Raw genomic sequence first — 13,546 nt, 5'->3', positions numbered from 1 at the left:
TTGTCGGGGCGAACCTGGCAGTAATCTGCTGTCCACTCGGTCCCCGGGCTGTCAGAGGGGGCCTTCATTTGAAGAGCATTACAATGCCACGGGGGCATCGCATTAGCCGCTGTGCTGAGTATGATGGTTTACTTGCACTTAATGAAGTGGGGAAATAATTACGGCCCCACTCTGACCTGCAGCGCTCTACCATTTCAGCCTTGTCACAGGGGAACATCATTGGACTCTGGGGGGGCAAAATACTGTTACTACACTTGATTATCACCAATACACACAGTATGTGGCCCTTGGATGGACATTAACTTCATGTCACACACACCTGCCCACCATAGACCTGCCCAGATCCTGAAGTAGTGGGATTTGGAAGTGGTCAGTGTGCTTGAGAGTATCAAAATTTACCACTAAGACCATTAAAATAAGGCCAGACCTTGCTTTTCGAATGCCTCAGTTTTCGTATAATTTGGCTTTCAACAAAATTTTGCCTTGTTTTTCGTACACTGTCTCAGTTGTTGTACAATATTGCGTCTACTGTACCATTCCTCGGAAACGATTGCCTAAAGAGAGCACCCTACGCGTTGGTCACTCACTGTCCGTCCATTATGAGTGTGACTGCTAAATAACCTGCCATGGGGCCAAAGAATGTTGTGAGTGCCAGCAATTTTATATAAAAAGGGGAGAAACACTATTGTATTCAAGAAAAAACTCTTCGCAAAATATGATGATGGCGTCCGCGTGCCCGATCTCAGAAAGAAGAAATCAAGGAAGATAATGTTATGAAAGGTGTTTACGAAACAGTGTTTACGAACTATTGAAAATGTTGAGAAGTTGCTGTTAGTGTAGATCCCCTACTTCCTCAACAAGCGTTTTCAATAAAGGTAATTATTTTGCATTGTTGTCTGCATGTAAAACTATAATTATCCTCTATGAAATGTATTTTTTGTTCATATTTTTGGGTGTCTGGAGAATATGAATTAGATTTACATCATTTCATATGGGAAAAATTACCAGGTGCATTTATTTTCGTCAGACCTTTAATAAATAACAAAAACAGAGGTACCACTGTATCGTATTCTCAATATTTTTGTGTGATTTTGTGCAAAAGTCCTGCTTTATCGGTAGGTTTGCTATCATGTTATAAAATCTTAATAAAAATTAGATTCCCTGACAGATTTTTTTTTTTTTTTTACAATACACCCTAACTTAACCATCTTAATTTCTTGAAATGGCAGCAAAATGTTGTGTTTTACAGATGTGGTAGAAAGTCAGCGTTTTGTAAGTCTCAAGTGTTTAATCCAAAGTCACGAGTCAAGACGTGCAAATGCAAGTCAAGTCGGGTCAGGTCGGGTCGGGTCAAATCCAAAGTCAAAGGCTTGAAATTTTCGAGTCCTCACCAGTCATTAGCACTGTGAAATGTTTACCAAATAAAATACCACGACCTTGCAATTTGAGAATGCAAGTTAAATTCTCCTCGGTAGCATGTTGACATATCCCGATGTTCATCACGTTACTTCCTGTCACTCTCCAGCAGTCTGCTGCTCACAGAAATGTAAGCCACGCACTCGTTGTTGGTCTTAAACTTGAGTGGACGTTAATTGATGCATTCAGTGAGGCAAATTCTATGGAAAAAATTAACGTCTTGCTGGATATTACCTAATATCGGTCATGTTAGTTGAATACTTTGAATGGGGACACATATTGGTTGAGCTGAGGCCGCACGTTGGCCGTGTGGTTAGCATGTTGGCCACACAGTCAGGAGATCGGGAAGATCTGGGAGTTTGCATGTTCTCCCCGTGTGTGCGTGGGTTTTCTCCGGCTACTCCCGTTTCCTCCCACATTCCAAAAACATGCATGTTAGGTTAATTGGAGACTCTAAATTGTCCATAGGTATGAATGTGAATGTGAATGGTTGTTTGTCTATATGTGCCCTGCGATTGACTGGCGACCAGTCCAGGGTGTACCCCGCCTCTCACCCGAGGTCAGCTGGGATAGGCTCCAGCATACCCTAGTGAGGATAAGCGGCATAAAAAATGGATGGCTGGATTGGCGGGGTTACCTAAAAAAGCTTTGCTGTTATACTGTAATGAAATGAATATGCCTTAAACCCTGATCTTTTCTAAATTATGACCAATTTGAGATGCAATGGGCAATGCAGTTGTACAAGTTGTAGTGTTATGGAATATACACTTTACATGCAGATGCAGAGAGACAGCAATTATACTTGAAAAGGTTAAGCTATTATATAAGTAAATGATATTTCATTGATGAATGCTATCAAAACAGTATGCCCTCCTAACCCTTAATTGTGATACATTTTAGTAACACATAAAAAAGTAATAGCTTAAGTTATTTTATTCTTCTTATGAAAACATTATGCCAGAACTCCTTTTAAATGATGGAAAATGTGTTTTTGGGGGGGTTCACTTGTAACAGCAGTGTTATTTTTATAAGCAAATGGAAGCCCTAGACGAATTCTATTCTCTGAAGGGAGGAAGGATGAGGTCACTTGAGTTGTCTGGCTATCAAAGGCTTAACAACACATAGAAACAGGAAGACTGTTTCGTCAACATACATTTTTGAACATTATGCCAGATACTGTGGTGCCGAATGTGGGCGTGCTTTTCAGAGTGTTATTGCAGGAACAAAAAGTCTGCCATCTGCTATTACAAAAAAACAAAACTGTTTTGTTCTCATCTAAAAAAAAAAAACACAACAAAAAAAAACTGCCTGGAACTTCTAAGAGGTCTGAGTTTTGAAGATGAGCGTGCTTATCAATGCGCGGACGGAGGCTTGTCAATTATCAACGTCATCCACACGCAGATGAAGAAAAAAGCCGCAAATCAAATCGTCGCAAGGACTTGAATCTCAATGCGGACAAGATTTGAGTGTTGCGGCAGAGATGTCTAATCAAAACACACTTGTGAGCATCAACCACTGATCAATCCTAGTGCAATCAAGCAAAACCTCTGGCAGGGTGACACTTGCCACTGTCAAACGCTGTTTGAACAGAATATTGCATTAGTAAATCAGACTGCCTTTCAGATAAGGCGGATGCAAAACAAGCTAGAAAAAAAACATCACATCATTAAATACTCCTTGAACACGATACTTTCCAACAAAACTTGGACACAAATATTGCTTAACTTAAATAAACTTCATTGATTTTGATCATATTTAATAGTATATATTTACACAGGCATAAATAGTTCCTCTAAAGCTGAAAAGACCTGAAAATTCCTACCCTTCCTATTCCTACTCCTTTCGTCATTAAGCCGCTCTGGAGGAAAAAAACAAACATACAACAACCGCATCAATGTTTCCCTTATCAAATGAATCCACTGCAGACACCCAGAAATATTAACACAAAACACATTTTACAGAGAATAAACTATATTTACATGCTGCACAGAAAACAAAATACATACTATAAATGAGGAATGAAATGGACAAATGACCATTAACATCACTTTCACCTTTATGGAAGACTCTTCTTGGTGAACTACTAAACGTTCCTCCTGCAACTTGTGTTAACGAGGAACCTTGACATTATAATCATATTGTAACACACGCTGCCTTCATACTTTGCTACTAGTTCGTCCTTGAATTTGTGTTTCTTGCCTTCTTTATCAAAGTTCAAAGCGACTTTTTTTTCGGCCCAATATTTTGCAGCCGTACGCAATAATAAAAAAAAACAAACACACAGACTGTCTGACCGCTCAGTGCGTTTAACCGACTCATCAGAGTAGGGCGCACAGTGCTTAATAAGAGGAAAAAAGGAGAGAGATACAAGTTGTCCATCGTTCTGTGCGTGTTCTATGAACAAATGAACACACCCACACTCACACATAATATAAATGATGAAAGGATTCCCTGCCCGTGATCTGTCCATAGTGTCCCACCTGGAAAAGAACCACTATACCAGGGGTCGGGAACCTTTTTGGCTAAGAGAGCCATAAAAGCCACATATTTTAAAATGGATTTCTTTGAGAGCCATATAATATTTTTTAACATTGAATACAAGTAAATGTGGGCATTTTTAAGGAGGACCTCTAAAGTTATTCTTTTTATTAACATTGTTACACTGAAGCTATCCAATAATAAATAAATTACTTCTTACCATTAATGCGACTTCTGGTGCTGCGTGCTTTTGCATTGTACTCCGTATCTTTTTCTTTTTCCAGAATTAGCGATCTGACTATTTGATTTAAGGAAGGGAAGTTCATGCGAATAGGCTACCGCGAATAGGCTACCGCATTATCCAGTGATAATCGAATTTTGGTGTTTGACCCAGAAAATATTGGAAGGACAGCTGGCACTGGCTCTGGCCACCCGCATTGTGGTAGAAAATGGATGGATGGACTAAAATGCATAACAAAGTTTTATATTTTGAGTGTTATTTTTAACACTGTGATTTCTGTAATGTACATTAAAAGGTCAGTGAACAAAAAAACAAAAATACATTTTTATCGTGTTAAGACATGTTTGAGAGCCAGATGCAGGCATCAAAAGAGCCACATCTGGCTCCCGAGCCATAGGTTCCCTACCCCTGCACTATACATTCAGCACTGAGACTCACAATGGGCAGAATGATATGCGAGCAGAATGAGTAGTTTGTTAGGCGTATGATAACTGAGACAGTGTATGAAAACTGAGACCTATTTTTGGCAGTCAAAAACCAAATTCTATGAAAATCAGGGCATATAAAAACATTTACCGCTGTAACATTTTCCACTTTCATTTTATTACATTATTCTTATGTGACATCCTAAAAATAAAAAAAGAAATGCTGAATATAAATAGTGGTAAATTATCATCTCGCAATAGTGAGTGAATTACACTTACAATAGAGTCCTGCATTGAATCAAGTGACAAGGCAATTTGCGGATAAGGTTTTAATTTTAAATTTGCTTGATGGTCCACCAGGTGTGGACAAAGCAAAGTACAGTACGTGTTTATTGTTGTAACAAAGAATCAGATGAAGAAAAAATAATATATAAATCAGTGGCCCGAGGGGCCATTTCCAGCCCACAGCTCATTTTTTTTTATTGGCCCTCGGTATAGTCTGAAAATTAAATACATTCATTATTAATGAGATATGTTATTGGATATTACAATAATAACAATAACATTTTCTCACGTTTCTATCTTCTTTAAACATTCTCAGTTCAAATTTCGTTTGAATTTTAATTAACAATCTACGAGGTTGGACACAAGATATTATTAAGTGACTCACGTGTATTCAGTCCACTGACCGGGCCTCGTCCAGACGGCGTTCGCCTGCAGCGTTTTTTAATCATTGTTAAAACATATCCTCCTCCTTGAACCGAAGATTAATTTAGCCGGTTAGCTTCTTTTTCTTTTATTGTTTATTGGTGGTTAGCAAGCAGCTCACACGGTTAGCTAGTTTGCTAGTCAGTATTGACCGCAACAGGAAATGGCACGAAGGAGATTGATTGACAATGGTCTACAGCCAAACAGGATGCAGAACACAATGGGCGGCTTCTCCCTTAGCCAATAAGAACTGTTGGTTGCTTTATATTTAGCCGGCTATTGTCTATTTTGGGTTCCTAATATGCTCGTACAGGCACTTAAACGCATACTGAGACGAGTGGATCTGCACACATCTTCAACATAGAGTATACAACACCCTCTACTGGTAGCAGTAGAAAATACAAAAGGAGACACAACAGAGCACCGATAGTTCGCTCTAATACACGACAAGGACGCAGAACACAATGCGTGTTCATACGCTGTTAAAAAAAAACATGCAAAATTGCTTTTAAAAAATCCATGAAAGGATGTAGCGTGGGTACACTGTATACTGTTTGGTGGAAACTTGGCTTTTATCAGTTCACCTACAATTGGGTAGCAATAAGTAGCAAGGAAACTAATCTCGGACTCTTGTACTACCTTTGGCTGCAGCTTTTGTATGAGCTCTTGGCTAAATGCCATCCACCATCCAGGCATACGGAGGAAACAAATTTTGGGCGCTTGTATCCGGCATCTCATTCTTCTTACAAAGCTCATGAGGAATACTTGAGTGCTGGCAGAAAAAAAATCATAGCGTTGCTTTCAAGGTTCATGTTAAGACATTTAGCACTTCCTTGTCTCCTACAACAAGACTCTATTTTTATGGTATTTTTAATCACTATTGATTCAGAGTGCAAAACATGAAGCACTATAATGTTTCTATCACCTCCAAAAATGTAGATACTTCCAACCATGCGTCCGGATTATGATTAAATCTTCTGCAGGCTGTTTCACATAAGAATTGCAGATTTTAAACATTATTCTCAGCAGCAGCAGCAGCAGACACACACATTTCCACAATATTAAAACACTACTGCTGTAATTTATGTAAATGTTTCCATCTTGTGCGGCGATTCCTTCAAGTGCCACAACATGCCAATGGAAATCCTGCCAGCTTAATCATTGATTGCAATACTGCTAATGCTTACATTAGTCAAGCAGCCCTACATTTAGTTTTATCACCCTTAAAAATACCACTGGTGATAGTAACAATTAAAGTGTGATCCACTTTTATTTGGACCGCAAAATATGTTTTCATGTCTATACTGACCGGTTAGTGCTAATAGCACACGATTTCTCAATTTTTAAAGCCCCAGTTTTCAGTTTTTTGGTTTAATTTTCGATAAAATCAATTCTTGTACACCATCTCGGATATTGTACAACATTGCACGTAACAAACCAATGTATTTTACTCTTTGGTAAGTTGATGGAATTACTTGTTTATTCAGCCATCTTGGATCACACACCTAACACCAAATCTAGCTGTATTTACAGACAATACTACGGTATCCTGTAAGGCAGTGGTCTCCAACCCACGGGCCGTGGCCCGGTACCGGGCCGTGGGTCATTTGGTACCGGGCCGCACAGAAAGAAAAAATAATTTCCATTATTTCATTTTTTATATGTTTTATTTTGAAAAGTGTCCGGATTCTCTCTGTTACATCCGTCTCACTTGACGCATGCCCATTGTGCCTGTGCTAACTTTATCCCATGCCGCACAGATAGACTACTACTGTATTTTTACCATTTTTCTTTCACCTCATATTTGGTGTCAAATGCTGATACTATGTGGGAAGGCATAAAGGTAAGTTTTGATGACTTATTGAGTGCTAATGTGCACATTTGTCTCAAGTTAATTCATGCTAGCGCACTGCCTTTTACCACACACGTCAAACAGCGATGTAATCATCTCTCTGGAAAACTTGGCTGGAACTTGAACTGGTGGATGGTGGGTCGGCATTCATTTTGTGCTTTTAATTTGATGTTATTCATGTCTTAGTTTTACACGATACATAATAAATAAGATAAATTACATCGCTATAATGTACGAACACCCACCAAAAAAAGGTTGGGGACCACTGCTGTAAGGCACATTCAGTTGGCAAACTCAAATGTGAATGTTACACACAAACTAGTCCGTTTGCCGCATCAACAATAAGTTGCATCCTGGCAAACAAAAGAAGAAATCCAGCAAACTGATGTTGCAAAAGGGGTAAACGCGTGAACAAACTAGACGTTTTGGAACAAATCAATAACAACAAAATTCGAGGTACCACCAGCAATGTTGTGTTGCTAGTTCACCAACTAGTCCCTGAGGTCCCGAGCCCACTGACTACAGCAGCCATTGAGGTAACTAGGTACAATGTCATGCTAACTACGGTATCAGTGTCTGCCAACTGAGCATGCAATTGGTATTTTGGTGTTGCAACCGTTACATTGTCTCTTGCACACCTACGTACACAAGACCATCAACAACTCAGAAACAAAAAATGGACTCCTTCAGGGAAGAAGGCACAGATGGCATTTAGACTCAGATTGGCCTTTGTCTAAATATTTAATCTCCCTACAAGCCCAATGAATCCTCCATTTTAACACATACATAAATTTGAGAACAAGCCTGCAGATAACCACTCTGGCTAAATACAATAACGACCACAATGAATATCCTCAACTTGCTGTACAGTGAGGACATCATGAAAAATTGATGACCCTTAATCATAACTGAGAGGCAATAAGGATTATTCCACACCCCTAGGTTACACACGCCATTGATGATGCGGAAATGAGTTCATAACACTAACCCAGCATTTGCTATGTATAGATTCTTCCAAGCCAACACAATAGATGTATGCTTATAGAATTCCATCAGCATTCAATGTGCTTACTGAGCTCTGCAAGTAACGACTTTACAGTTTTAAATCAAACCAAGAGTGACTGAGGCTAATGATTTATGAGAAATATTCAGTAACATGAAGCTGTGAATGTGACGCTTGATCACTTGAGAGAATTTCTGCCGAGCAAGCAACCCGGGCTCGCTAATGAAAATAACTGCAATCCCACTGGGCATTTTCCTAATTGTTTACAAAGCTGTACATATACCATAAAAGTCAGGTAACAATAATAAGGTCATCTTAAATGACACTTTCCTTTGACTGAAATGTCACCTCTTCATAGCAAAATTGAAGAAAGACAGTTTTAGTTAGCACATGCAATGGATGGTGCATTCAAGGACCGTCGTACAAAGTGGGATGGGTTGTTGCTCACAGCAAATGACATAAACGATGCAAAAACTTTGTAATTTCGAACTGTATATTCTTTTTTGAATAAAATAATGGCCCATATTTCCAAAATTGATATGCATTTACATACAATTCAATGTAGTTATTTAATTTTATTTTTTTTTAAAAAGAGTATTTATTTGTCATTTCTTTATTTTTTTAGCATTGTGCCTGAAAGTTTCCCATGGCCCCGCCCACGGACCAGTACCGGCCTGTAGCCCGGTGGTTGGGGACCCCTGAGCTACGGTATGTGTGCCATTAAACAGTCAAATCAGTGAACAGTCATTTTTTTTTTTTTTTTTTTTTTTTTAGAAGAAGAACTACATTTTGTTCTCAACACGCAAGAACCCAAAGTGGCAGACCAGTGGAGACAAATCATGGTGAGGCTGGATTTGGACCCACCTATCAGTTCTACCTCTCCTTTCATCCATCTGATGGAGGCCGCTGGCTTGCTGCCCATAGCTGTACAGGTGAGCTCCGTCTCATTGCCCTCGCTGACCACGTCCTCGCGGCTCTCAATGATTGGGCTTCCTGGAGGCACTGGTACACAGTAATGAGGTCGACACAAGCATTTGTTTTTGTTCTTATATAACAATTATAATAACAATGACATACAGTATAGCGACTTTTGGCATTATGGTTCCCCATTAGTGCTTATTACTGGGCACTCACCAGCCCCGACATTATGTACACCTGCACAATCGAATGACGTCCAAACTATCTTTTCTGACTTCTGCTTTTACTCAGAATTGGCTATGATTATCATTGTAAAGGCAGAATTTTTGAAATAGCTCGTGTCGGGTAGTATTAACTTTTTCCCCAACCTAATTTTCAAAAAAATACTATTTTGTTTTGTTTTGTTTGTTTCTCATAAAATTAAGACTTAATTTTTTTTTCTTTAATATTTATTATTACACATTATTTTTCCTCAAAATATTACGATTTATGAATTGGACTATTAATATTTTGACTTTATTTTTGTAAAATTACAGCTGTTTCAATTTCTACTGTTTTTTTCCCCCCAACTATTTTAACTCCCATCTTGTCAATTTTCTTCTCGTAATTATGACATTATTCTCATAAGATTTTGATTTAATTTTCGTAACATTATAACTCTTTCCGCAACCTAATTTTCCAAAAATAACAACTTGTTTTGTTTGTTTCTCATAATATTCCAATCTTGGAAAATAACTTCTCTTTTCTTTAATATTTCAACTTTATGCTACTAAAATGACATTATTTTCCTCATAATATTCTGTTATTCTGGTAATATTCCGATTTTTTTTCTAGTTAGATTACAGCTTTTTTCTCTTAATATTTTGACTTCAATCTTTTAAAATTACTGCTGACGTTTCCTTTTTTTTGTTTTTTTTGTTCTCTTGTTATATTATATTTCTAGAATGTGCCGTGGGCCCCTTTGGACACCCCTGACTTAGAGGGACTGTATGTAACGGGTTGCTTAGAACAACATTCGAATGTGCTGCAAGCATTATATCCCGCCCTCTTCCTACTTTAAGAACGTACTGTACATACCGCATAACACACGCATGCGCATTTGTTATCAGCTATGATAGCAATTTGGCAAAGCTTAACTGCGCCCGTTAGCTATCATTGAATGCCTATTGTAAAAACATGTGTGTACATTTTTGGTCCCTTCTCGGAGGCTGCTTTTGTACGAGCTACAACACGTACATGAATACCAGCCATGAGCGACAGCCATGAACACCATATTTGGGCCAAACAAAAATTGACAACAATTTTTATGCAGTCTAACTTGTAATTGATAGCAAGATTTAGACATTTTCTAGTACAATCTGTTCTTTTAAACCACGATTGGTAACATCAACCAGCCAGTGAGGGAGTTGTCATTTTTTTGTTTGCAATAAATGTAATCTTGAGCCAGCTGCATACAGGCGGTCTAGTTCCTAGTAAGAAGACATATTTTGCAAAATAAGCATTTTTGACCTTGATTTTAGGTATTTAATCTTTAGATTTGAATCTTTGCGTTGAAGTTAGAGTTGAAGAGAAAACTGTCTCAGCAATATGCATATAACATGTCATCCTATATGTTTTTTTTTATTTACAGCTCTGATACTGTTGAATTTTTGAGAGTGCAAACTGTAACAAATAGAAATGTAAATCCAAACTGACCTTTAAGTGTGAAAGGAGTGGACGTTAAACACTATTAAAAGCTTCTGTATTAACTTTTCTCTCAGTAAACCTCTTCACAGTGTCTCCTTGTATCCAAAAAAAGGTCAGTGCAGTTTAAAGTTTGCACAGTTTCAGAAGTTTTCTGTATTCATCTTTGAATGCTCAAACAGAGCACACAAAATGGATGAATGAGGGGAGATTTAAATATGAAAGCCATGTTCTCGCGGAAGGCCAAATAACCCCTCCATGCTTAGAAAGCAGGATACTTTCCCCTTACTCCTCGAATTAGTCACCGGGCTGAACTCTAGTCACTTGAAAGCCAAATGTCAGTGGGGGAGTTCATTCCAAGGACTCTTCAATTAAACCCTGGGTTCAGGAAAGAACTGCAGCTACTGTCTGCCTCAATTGTACAAGTAAAGTAATTACTTTAAAGGGCTTTTAATTCCATTCAATCCCCCCCGGGATGTCAGCATGTATAATAAAGCTTAACTAGAGTCATTTTACTGCAAAGCATCGCCGTGAAGGCACAGCTGACTCTCAAAGGGGAATGGTTTTGGACCAGCCAAGTCAACATTCAGTGGGATTCACAGAGTCAACACAGCTGCCAAAACCGACGCGGTCGACGCCATCAGATTCAGCATCTGCTCCTTTTTCGTCGGGCTGTCGAGCACTGAGAACACCTAATTGGCTGACATTTTGTTTCTGGTTCTAGAGATAACGGGATCATAGATGACTACGTATTCATATTCACCGTCTAAGTGTGAGAGGAGGGGTCGGAGGGAGTGCATACAGTACCCAGGACGGTGATGTCTGCGTAGGCCTCCTGAGGGGGGTCAGTGTAGAGCTGGCACACGTAGCGTCCCTCGTCGGAGAGTGACACATTGGACAGAGACACTCGCAGTTCGTTGTCAGAGAAATTGACCAGCTGGAACCGACTGTCCTTCAGGGCTGTGGGGGGGGGGATACATGCCAGACTATGAGTAAGGATCCACGGCGAGGTGACGGAACACACAAATGTGACGGAAAAGTCCCTAAAAGTGGTGAATGGAAGTGAGAATGAGTGTGGAGATGGTGGAAGACAAAGGGAGGAGAAAATGAGATTGGGAGGATGAGAGGAGAGGGAGTGGGGGAAAAGAGGGGGGCAGCTTTGTGGGCTCTCTCCTTAATTGAGTCAGAGAAAAGTGGGCTTCAAAATGATTCATACCAGTTGATTTATAAAGTAGCTTCACAGTCTGCGGCGCATTCGCCAAGACAGGAAAGTGTGAGGAGTGCTCACGAGGACTGCTAACAAGTCGGCAACTCTTAAACAGCCTGCTGCTCCTTGTCATGGATGGATGCATCAAACTCCCCTTTCCAAACTACACCATAAATTAAAGCTATGTCTGCGTGTATTCCAGTGGTTCTGAAAGTAAAATTCCACTCTCCTGGAGTCCATATAGGCTGTCAAAAATCATTTCAGCCAATCAGATGCATGAAAAAAGCCAATGGAGGAAAAGGCATAATAATAACAACAACAACAATGGAGAATAGGTGGGGTTACTGTTACTGAACATCCAAGTTAGTGAACAATATAGTACAGTTGTCCCTCATTTATCGCAGTTAATTGGTTCCAGACCCACTGCGATAAGTGAATTAGGATTCAATAAATAGAATATTTTCGTAGTTAGAGCATATAAAACTCGTTTATGACTTCTTAGAACCCTGTAGACATGAAACAGCACCCCAATAGTCACTTTTACACTCCTATTATTCTTTTTTTTACATCACATTGCACAGGCTACGCGATCACTGCAGGAACATAACAGATGGCCGTCAAAGCATAAAAAGCTGCCGAGCTAACTAGTTAGCATCTCCAATTTACTTATTCTTGTTACGATCTGGACCGAGGCTGTCGGGAGATTGACCCCCGGTAAGCAGAGATAGAGGCAGCGGTGTGCAAATAAGGATATTTAATAAGGCACGAGCAGGTGCAGGTACTCACAGTTTCACAGGCACAAAACAACAAAAGGCGAAAGAGGGGAAAGGCTTTGTGGAAAAAACACAAGTGGCCGTCTTGTAGCAACAGGTAAGAGAACCTTTTAAGTGACAGCACCTGTGAGGAGACGAGGTACACAAGCAATGAACCCATGCGACGACGGTGGCCTTTTAACCACCACTAGTGCTGATTGCTGCCAGCTGCGCGGCAACCAGGAGTAAGAGCGCAGGACAGGAAGTGCTCGCTCCCGTCCTGCGGAACATGACAATTCTAAACTTAAGAAGGTGTTTCAAACGGAGTGGGGAAAAAGGCCAAAGAATCCAAAACTTAGTACTTCCACATGAGAGGAGAACCTTTTTTTTCACTCAATCCCAGCCATGGCATGTCAGCTCGGCTCTGCAGGCTCAGTAGCCAGTCTCCATGCAATGTGAAAGGTCATGTAACCTAACGTCACAACGTCATAACATCACTGATGCCTACTGACCACAATACTACATATAAGTTGTCTTTCAATATTTTTTGACTAATAATAGTCCATAGTCAACCACCAAACAGCATCATTTTTTAATCAGCATCATTATTATTACCTTTAGAATGTTTATTGTTATTTTTTTAAAAACTGCAATATAGTGAGGGAGTGATATTCGAACCACGATTACATAAGGGATGACTATATGCACAATAAAACTTAATGAAATAGCCAAACTCACATTATAGTGATTTGTTTCAAAAAGAAAACACAAAAATCATATGTTGCACCAAAACATGAAGCTACATTATTTTATTCACACAAAAATTCCTAGGAATACAGTCCTCCCTGGCTACATCACGGTCC

General features: G+C 39.4%; 1 protein-coding gene across 3 annotated transcripts in view; it reads right to left on the bottom strand.

Moving 5' to 3' along the window:
* cadm1b (cell adhesion molecule 1b) overlaps positions 1 to 13,546 on the bottom strand; it is a 244,582-nt gene that overhangs the window by 51,787 nt on the left and 179,249 nt on the right. For all 3 annotated transcript variants that reach the window (XM_054793186.1, XM_054793188.1, XM_054793187.1), the window contains 2 exons: positions 11,532 to 11,684; positions 8,988 to 9,125 (listed from right to left, as the gene is read on the bottom strand). In XM_054793186.1, the coding sequence (XP_054649161.1) occupies positions 8,988 to 9,125; positions 11,532 to 11,684 (291 nt within the window). The remainder of the gene's footprint in view (positions 1 to 8,987; positions 9,126 to 11,531; positions 11,685 to 13,546) is intronic.

This window comes from Dunckerocampus dactyliophorus, chromosome 12 (genome assembly GCF_027744805.1).
Source record: "Dunckerocampus dactyliophorus isolate RoL2022-P2 chromosome 12, RoL_Ddac_1.1, whole genome shotgun sequence".
Lineage (NCBI taxonomy): Eukaryota > Metazoa > Chordata > Actinopteri > Syngnathiformes > Syngnathidae > Dunckerocampus > Dunckerocampus dactyliophorus.
This window is presented reverse-complemented; position numbering and strand designations above follow the sequence as displayed.